General features: G+C 45.5%; 4 protein-coding genes across 4 annotated transcripts; 2 read left to right on the forward strand and 2 right to left on the reverse strand.

Annotated features, from left to right (window-relative positions):
* Positions 1-908: 908 nt before the first annotated feature.
* On the forward strand, positions 909-2,234 carry CCR75_004276 (uncharacterized protein; the record flags this gene model as incomplete). The annotated part of the gene is made up of 1 exon (XM_067962362.1): positions 909-2,234. The coding sequence occupies one exon, from the start codon at positions 909-911 to the stop codon at positions 2,232-2,234; it is 1,326 nt and encodes a 441-aa protein (XP_067822127.1).
* A 189-nt stretch (positions 2,235-2,423) lies between these two features.
* Positions 2,424-3,553, reverse strand: CCR75_004277 (uncharacterized protein; the record flags this gene model as incomplete). The annotated part of the gene is made up of 1 exon (XM_067962363.1): positions 2,424-3,553. One exon carries the CDS (start codon positions 3,551-3,553, stop codon positions 2,516-2,518), a length of 1,038 nt encoding a protein of 345 aa, XP_067822128.1. The 3' UTR covers positions 2,424-2,515.
* A 275-nt stretch (positions 3,554-3,828) lies between these two features.
* Positions 3,829-4,852, forward strand: CCR75_004278 (uncharacterized protein; the record flags this gene model as incomplete). The annotated part of the gene is made up of 5 exons (XM_067962364.1): positions 3,829-3,876; positions 3,977-4,113; positions 4,143-4,351; positions 4,409-4,555; positions 4,624-4,852. The coding sequence occupies 5 exons, from the start codon at positions 3,829-3,831 to the stop codon at positions 4,776-4,778; spliced, it is 696 nt and encodes a 231-aa protein (XP_067822129.1). The 3' UTR covers positions 4,779-4,852.
* A 20-nt stretch (positions 4,853-4,872) lies between these two features.
* On the reverse strand, positions 4,873-6,304 carry CCR75_004279 (uncharacterized protein). Its single transcript, XM_067962365.1, has 3 exons — positions 6,184-6,304; positions 5,652-6,101; positions 4,873-5,589 (listed from the first exon to the last, which is right to left on the reverse strand). Exons 1-3 carry the CDS (start codon positions 6,283-6,285, stop codon positions 5,548-5,550), a joined length of 594 nt encoding a protein of 197 aa, XP_067822130.1. The 5' UTR covers positions 6,286-6,304; the 3' UTR covers positions 4,873-5,547.
* Between the last annotated feature and the right edge of the window lie 2,673 nt (positions 6,305-8,977).

The following is an 8,977-nucleotide window of genomic DNA, read 5'->3' on the forward strand; positions in this document are numbered from 1 at the left end:
ATGGCCACATAAGATTTCACCTATCCCATTTGTAAATTGTAGGGGTGAAACGACTTCCTGAATTTAAGTAAACAGTTGCAAAATAAATTGTTAAAGCCCTAACAATCTTTTTTCATGATACGTTCCATATTTGCTATGTCAACTGTGTCTAGTCGAATATATTTTCAATGACCCATTATAAATTGTGTTTATCGTAATGTTGCACTCAAGTTCATTAGGCTCACGCGTTCGTCCACAATGCTGAGCCAACGACGTACTGGCAGTATTGAGTAGCCAGTACATCGTTGGTTCAGCTATCATACGTTCTTGAAGTACGTCTTTAGTATCGCGTGCCCTGTCTCTAACAACAAAGAAAGCCACAATAAATCATGCATTTCTTGCTTCTAAATTTTACCTTACAGCTTGCAGTTTTTCATGTCATCACCAGGACCACAATACCAACGACGAGCCAGCTTTCAAACATAAATTGGCGCATGTGTATGCTGTGGCGCGGTTGGTACGTCTACCTAACGGAGCGTGAATCTTATAGAAAATGAAGGCCGAGCCGGAGCATACTACTGTAGATGCTTTTTACGTTACTAGTTTATTTTTTAGCATACTTCTCTCTTTATTCTTGAAACACAGCTGTGTACCTACGACCGGAAAAGCGTGGACGGTCCAATCACATTGCACCATCGTCTCCGTATATTCTAAATTGTGGTAACCTCTTTGTAAGGAATTGCCCCGTGGAATAACTCGGTTCCGTTGCAATTGACAAAAAAAAAAGACGCCCGTCGTAAGTAATCGTCGCTCGGCACACACTGTGAAACTGCGTCCCTCCTCGATTTGCATCAGCTCATACCATTAATCGGCGGCTACAAGCGCATCGACCTTACCCTTTTACCACTGTCTAGTTTTGGTCTTCAACTATGAAGCTTTTTCTTGTGTTCGCGTCGGCGCTTGCCGTCACGTACACGGCAGCGTCCAGCCATACCGCTTTCGCTTCAGAAGAGCTTGAAAAATTTGCGTTGGTCATAGGCCAAGAAGTCACGATGACTCCATCGATGCGGCGACAGCTTCAGACTAGCGGCAGTGAAGCCTCATCCTCCACAACTCTCGCGAACACTGACACCCCTACAACGATGGCACCAACGACAACGAGTCCTCCGACCACTGATTCTCCGACCGTAACAACGGCTCCTACGACCACGGCGCCTACTCCCCCTACTGACGCACCGTCCACCTCTGCGCCTCCAGTAACTGCAACGCCCACGACGACAGCTCCGACTCCTACAATGGCTCCGACTCCTACAACGGCTCCGACCACGTCGGACCCACCAACGACGGAGGCACCTACGCCTTCACCAGCTCCACCAAACGAACCTATCCAGACGCCAAGCACTACAACAGCGCCACCGGCGTCGACAATTGCTGCGCCAACTGACACGAATTCTTCACCAGAAATTACGGCGACGGCGCCGACGACTGGAACGCAAGAAACGACTACAGCGCCTCCAACTGCTGCACCATCGATCTCATTTAATCCTCCAATGTCAGCACCTTCTGATGGGACAACCGCTTCAAACTCTGGCGCAGATACGAATGCGAATGTAGACGATGCGTCGGAATCAAGTATGAGCACAGGCGCTGTTGTCGGTATCGTGGTTGGAATCGTTGCGGCTGTGGCCATTATCGCCACGATCATCATGTGTATTATTCGCAGAAGACGCGAAGGAGATGACGATCCGCTGTCACCTTTTGAGCTTTCCATGGACAAGACCTACAATCCCACGCCGAACAACGGGTATGGTGCACAGAACGCATATAACTCTCGCGCAACGGGCGCAGCAGCCAGTGGCTCAGTGCCGAATACGCATACACCTCCGGCGGACGTTGCAGCTGCAGGTGTCGCCTATACTCAATTTGATAATCGGACAGCTACGTCCCCTGGCTCAGTGGATCGAGTGAATACAAACATGGAGTCGTTGCGTACGGACGGGACTAATCCTTATAATGTTACTACTGGCACAAATTTATGGCTTAGTGCTATGGAAAACAAGGAAAACGATTCGTATTTGAGTGCACACGAGTCACTTGGGTCGTCGCAGAATAGCAGTCGAAACAGCTACGAAGGTTCAGGACACAATATTGACTCGGACCAATCCAGTCAGATCAGCGGACACAGCAACAGGAGTGAAGAATTCCCGGACCACAATGAGGACAATGACTCGGCACGTGGCTCCTACGAGCTTTAACAATGTTGATGACCTTTAACAGCAAGCGGCGACACAAAAGAGCAATTTTTATCGTATCGTCGCACCTGTATATTGGAATAGTGGTTGGATTGCGTGCAAGAGTTGCTCGAGCTTTTCCCCGGTCTTTTTGCAAGTTACAATGATTATGCTCAGCTTGTAGCAGAGGCAAGCTAACCCTTTTTCAAAGAGCAAATTTATGTAGAAAAATAGATCGTGCAATGCGGATAGGTGCTAGTAATTTTTTAGAATGCTAAGCAATGAAAGATTTTTTTCTGAAATGATCACTTACTGACCTCTGACCCGAAACTGCAAGTAGCATTGTCGCGCTGAACCTGCTCAATGAAAGCTTTAAAGTCGTTTCCCCCTGCAAGATGATCTACAAGATCCGTTGGTGCACGATATCCACCCAGTGGATTTGCGCATATGCCCTTCTCGGACTCAACCACCCGGAAATCAATTACATTGTGCTCAGCTGTGGCCTCCTCCGGCGTTAAGGTAGTATTTTGCAACCCAAGCAGTTCTTCGGACGAGAAGAGCAGTGTGTCCGTTACCGCACCAAACACGTTAATGTCGATGAGATAGACGCGTCGACGTTTGTCCACGTAAACGTCGAAGCTATAGTTAGGATCTGGAAACTTGAGTTTCCCATCAGCAGAGCGAAAATTCCCGTGGTAAAATTCAAACAGCAATTCGCAGAGCTCGTCCTGCAAGTCCAATAAGAATTTATAAAATTCGCCGCAATTACGTTGGCAAACCGCAACAAGACGATGATCAATCACAAAGCACCGAAACAGCATTGAGTCCAAGAAATTGCACCACTTTTTTAAAACCAAGTAGCTATTTGTCGGTCTTTTGTCAACCAGTTCCCCACAGCAACCAGTATACGGTTGTGTGAGGTCATGTACCACAAAGTCTGACGCCTGTAGCAGCAAGAAAACGTCCTCAAAGCTCGTACACTTAAGCGTGCCGAGCAACCACGAGGCGTCGCGAGGCGCGCTCCAATTCGTTTTGGGAAAAAACTTACCACCAAAGTTCTTTAAAACCTTTTCCACCTGCTGTCGAACTGTAGAAATGACCTTTAACTGCTCGTCTGTGAGCAAACTGGATGCGTCATCTCCGTCTTCCTCATTTTTGTCGTCCTCATCTACGGTACAGGACTCCAATGGAGCAGGCGGCAGAGTCACCCCGTCCGTCAGCAACAAATCCACAAACGCGGGCGGAAGTGGAATAACTTCACCTTTAATGCAAACGTTTTTAAATTGCGGATACCAGGCTCCAAATGCACAATTGTTTACTTGCACTGCGGAGTACGACACCATTGCGCTGTATATAATTAAGGTCGTCTTTATTCAAGTTTAGGCCAAGTATTAACTTCATGCTGCATCGTGCTGGCAAATATTTGTGATTTGTATTTTACCCATTAGCTTAAATGTTTTGTTAAAGCACATACACAAGAAGAGCATAATTATTTTGTGAAATAAGGAATTGGATTAAGTGGTAGTTTTACTTGTTTTTAGAAGTAAATTAATTTTAAGCTAACCGGTAAGTAAACAAAATCGGTGACACGAAGCATTTTTTATAGCTTCCGGGCAAAATGCCGATCATCACCTTTGTCGCGCGTGTCTCGGACGGTATGCTACTGGTGCGTGAATGAGAGAAAATTGTAGAAAAAGCTTAGATTTGGTTGCGCAAAGAAGCTGTCGCGTCGTGTGGACAATTGTTTTAAGGTTTCTGCACTGAAGGTCGCGTCCATGGAGTCTATCGGCGACGCTAATGGGAACTTGGACACGTACAAGCAGCAGGCTAAGCAAATAATGAAACGATTTGACCAGCGTTCGCCTACTAAATGCAGCATCGAGTCAGGAGCCTACACCTTTCAGTAAGTGAATAGATTTGGTCGTTCATTAGGGTTCTCAATGTGATGTCGTGCAGCTACTTGATTCAGGAAGGTGTATGCTACCTGACACTAGCGGACCGAGGTTTTCCGAAGCGTCTGGCCTTTCTGTACTTAGAAGAAGTGCACGCTGGCTTCGTGGAGGAGCTCGAACGTGACAGTGGAAAAAATTGGCGGGATATGGTCACTACAGTTGCGAGGCCGTATGCATTCATAAAGTTCGGTAAGGAAAAACGATATGTTTGGCAGTTAATGTTGCTTATAGTTTCATAACGAGCAGATAAATTCATTCAAAAAAAGCGCAAGGAGTACGCAGACCCCAGCTCGTCGCAGAATATGCACCGCCTGAACGATGACCTAGCTGATATTCACAACATCATGCGCAAAAATATTCAGGAAGTGCTCAATCGTGGTGAACGCGTTGAGCGTACGTATTTCTTGTTTTAAGCAATGTATTCACGTTGTCACCGCATATTGCTCAATAATATGCTCTAGATGTATCGCGTATCTCGTCGAACTTAGCAGATAGGTCAAAAGACCTAAAGTGGGGTGCCAAGAAGCTGCGCATGCAAGCTATCTACCGCCAATATGGGCCTATCGTCGCTATTGTTCTCTTCCTGCTGCTCGTTGTTTACATTAAATTCTTTTAAGTATATTGCCAGTCGAGTTCGTATTTTAGAATTGAGCAAAGGAAATTTGGATCTTTTGCAAAACAGTTGCGTTTCGAGTTGAATTTCGCTACAAGTCCTGTAGTTGAAGATGACGTGAAGTACTATTCTGCACTAATGGTCGGCATACCATTTATTTCCGCTTATGCACATGATTTGAAAAATTTAGAAATTTTAGCCAAGAAGATCAAGGGTTGGCGCGCACTTTGAATAGCGTATTGGTAATTGCCCTTGTATTATCAGCATCAAGTGATGTTGTAAATTGAAAACAAAAGATTAGAAACCGCTACTAATTTTGTAGTGCAAAGCTTTGTAACGGCACACCAAAGCACATTCAATGATGAAGTTTCGAAAAAAAGCAAAAATCAAAAGGAACTATGTAAAGAAGACGCAGAAGGCAGCAATGAGTCGTCAAGTTGCCCTGAATCAACCATCAATCAAGCACGGGACCAGAAAAGATCCGATGCTTATGGTTTGAGCAAACAGCAAATTTGACTAATCTCTCGAGGAGACAAGGAAAAGCTATACCAATACCGCAAAACAACCCGTAATGACGAATTGCACAAGTCTCGCAGTACGTGAATTTCCTCTCGAGCGACTGACGATGCCGCAAAAATGCCAAAGTTCATATCATCAAGACCTCTTGCCAAGTTTTTAATAGAATAGTAAAAAACGCATCCGAAAGTGAACCTTATGGCATTCATTTCAACGGACGACTTCTTTCTTGTGTACCACGAATTGAGTCGTTGAACTACTCAACCTTTACTTCCGAGATACCACTGGCGTCAATCAACTGCATAGAAACAAGGAGAATTATTAACTACCGTCTTTTCACACTTTTAATTCTTGTCTTACCGTGTAAGCCCAATGGCCATTGCGCACAAGAAATCGCATGTCCAATTCTAAACGGCACTTTTTAAGCACGTCTTTAGCCTCGTCCAAAGTCATATCGGGCTTCCATTCGCGGTCAAATATGGACAGACAGAAGTGAGCACCATACCCATGCGCACCAAAGTTTACGTTGACCATGGCCCCAAAATAGTCAATCCAGTGCAGAGAAGGCACACTTTGATTTTCGATTGTCGTGTCCACAGCGCCTATCAGTAAATTCACTTGGTACGGGGCACGGCGCAAAAAGCGCGCAAGTTCACCGCGCACATAATTGGCTGTGGCGGGACCGTCAAGCGTCACACCGTTGCGCAACTCGTATAGCTTCATGTTTTTCTGAATATACTCGCCGAAAGCCAAGCGGTCACTTTGTGGGCCTGACGTTACCATAACCTTATGGTCGTCCAGATTAATGGACTGATTTTACAAATAATCACAACAATGTATTAGATAGAATTACGAGATACCACTGTGAAATGGAGGCTATATCGAAATGTACCTTGTCTTCGTCATCTTTGTACACCAGAATACTGCGCACCACCTTGCAGTCTGCCGCCAGCAACACAAAATCCTTGCCGACGATTCCGAAGATCGAGTCCATTTCGTCTTCGTTTTCCCCTTTTTCGTTGTGGATCTGCCCAGAATCCTATGATTTGTTGAAACAGGAAAAGCAGCGACTGGTAGAAACGCAAAAATAAAATTTAGGCCACGAAAAGTGTTTATTTTCAGCAACACCAGAAGCTTCTAAACATACTAGAAGGGACGATTGGCTGGATGAAACAAAAGTTATTTGGGAACTAACGACATTTAGTATCTTTACTTTGCATTGTGCCAATAGTGCTCAATCGACCTATTATTTAGCTAATAAGCTTAAAAGCTGTTTTTTACTGCTCACAAGACTCGCCATGTAACGGGGGCACTGCCGACTTGTACTGCTTCAGTACAAGTCCACTTCGCACTGCTTCAGTTGCGAGTGGTGCCCTACGTTATTTCACGTACACTAGTACGTGCAGAGGAAGACTTCTCTTTAAGGTAACTAGCTTAAAGAGGGTAAAATGAAAAAATTATTAATATAAATAAGTGTCTCTTCTTATATCTTTGTAAATGCTAACTTTATTATAATCTAATACTAAACATGTAATTGAATTCTTATCTCTATCTTATCTGTAACTCTCTCTTTGATTACTCCTACAGCTGATTAGTCTGCGGAATAAATAGGTATAATGGTCTATACCTATTTATGGATAAGAATTCTGAATATTACTATATAAAGTAATATCCTGCAAATATTATCTACCTTTTAGATAATATATTAATCAACAACCTTTAAGTGTTAATTTCATGTAACGATCCACCCCGTTACATCACTCCTCCCTTACACAACAATCACTCTGACTGTCATTGGATGGAGTGGTCGCTATGTGACCACTTGATTCTTGAAACGATGTTGATTGGTCAGAACCATCATTTTAAATTTCCATCGCACGAAGGATTAACTCATGCGGGGTGACGAAAGTGCTGCGCCTCCGGCTGCGGTTCGTGCAGCCGCGGGTGACGCATTGTTATCTTTTGCGGCAGACGGAACGTCTGCCGTAGTATCTTCCACTCGCACAACACTAGATGTTGCGAGTGCACGTGTTGATTCACCACGTGAATACGACCCCTCTTTGGAGGTCGACTACGAATGCGAGTCGGACGAAATGGCCGACTCGGGGAGAATGGAACAGTCGCCTGATATACGTCAGGCGGCTGACTATGAGCTTTGAGAGGTATTTGGATCCGACGATGAGGATGATCCCTCATCGCCCGCTCCGTCTCCCGTACGGTCACCCGCACATATTTCTGTGCGTAGTGATGACGATGGCGTAAGCCATCGTAATAAAAGTTCTTGTGGTACCCCTGCTTCAGTGGGTACCACTCAGGGGAGTATAGACAATAAATGTGTTTTCTCGCCCCTGAGAAGAAGCCGTGGCTTTTGCCCGAACGGCTAGTCAATTGCTTGTCTGGAGAGACTACTCCTCAGAATAAATATTCCTCATTTATTGCGACAAAGCTACATGGCCTTCATCCCAGCGCGAAGAACTTTCGCGCTGAGGAAGATTTTTATCTCATTGCTTTTTATAAGCATCGATTGTATAGTGGCAACAACAAGCGAGATAAAGTCTCGCTGATGCAAGCCTGGAGCGCGTTCATTCGCAATGTCAAAGACATTGGACGCGAAGCTTGGCTTTAGAAACTTAACGCGAATCGCGTTAGATTTAAAAAAAGAACTCCAACCGGTGCAAAGTATAAATTGCATCGGTTGTCACGTGAGGCTGGGCTTCCATGCCTCACGTGGGGTGATCCCTGTCCGTGTTGTGCATACAACTCTAAGAGGGTAAAATGGGATGTCTATTCCATTTTCGCCCTGGGGAAGGGCTCGCATTTCTATATAGATGCGTGACGCGATTGACGTTTTGCAATCATTTTACACGCGCCAGGGGCGCGTGTTTTGCGATGGGCCTTCTGAACCATCGGATGGGTCTCGTCATACTGACGGACGAGAACCTCAACATCAGCAACCATCTGGGAACGAGGCTCCCAGCTGTCATGCGAAGGTGGATAACCACGCCAGCAAACAAGATAACTCGTTCGCTGCCCCTTCACATCACGGTGGTTCTGGATACGTTCCACAAGGAAACGTTGACCACCGTGGGAGTCCACCAAAGGTTGTGGTGGAGGAGGGAAAATTAGATCCGAACCGTATGTCGGATCTAATGTCGAAGATCGACAAAATGGATCACTTCCTCCATGATTTGGAGGAGGGTCTTGAACACGAGCGCGGTAAGCGTCGCTCGTTGGAACAGATGGTGCAGAATCACCATATCGAGCGGTTGGAAGACCGTTCGAAGGGTGCGTACTCCTTGTTGGAGTACGAGCGGAACTATCATGCTGTTCGCGATGAGCTGTCATCAGCTCATCGTAGTTTCGAGGATCTTCGGAACAAGCATGAGAAACTTCAGGTTCAACATGAGAACCTGGTTCGCGATCACAAGAATCTTTTGGGGATTCTTGAAAAGGGTGGTCACATCCGTCCTCGGAAGAAGCCGCGTACTGATGGTACGGGCGGAGCCGACCAACGTAAAACGTAGGATGCGTTCGCATCCTACGTGGCAATTCTATTGTGTACGCATTGCCTCTTCGATGCAGTACACGGAAAGGCCCAATGAACTTGGGTAGTAGTTTACTGCTACCCACATTAGTGACTAATCGCTTAGGTAAGTTTACCGTAGAGAGTAGCACTAGATCATTAA

Source organism: Bremia lactucae, linkage group LG2 (assembly GCF_004359215.1).
Source record: "Bremia lactucae strain SF5 linkage group LG2, whole genome shotgun sequence".
Classification (NCBI taxonomy): Eukaryota; Oomycota; class Peronosporomycetes; order Peronosporales; family Peronosporaceae; genus Bremia; species Bremia lactucae.

Excerpts from the sequence above, each read along its gene's own strand:
- CCR75_004279 (XM_067962365.1), bottom strand. The coding sequence starts at position 6,285 with ATGGACTCGATCTTCGGAATCGTCGGCAAGGATTTTGTGTTGCTGGCG. Across the intron at positions 6,102-6,183 it reads ACAAAGATGACGAAGACAAG|TCCATTAATCTGGACGACCA; the intron begins GTACATTTCGAT and ends TTGTAAAATCAG. Across the intron at positions 5,590-5,651 it reads ATGGCCATTGGGCTTACACG|TTGATTGACGCCAGTGGTAT; the intron begins GTAAGACAAGAA and ends GTTTCTATGCAG.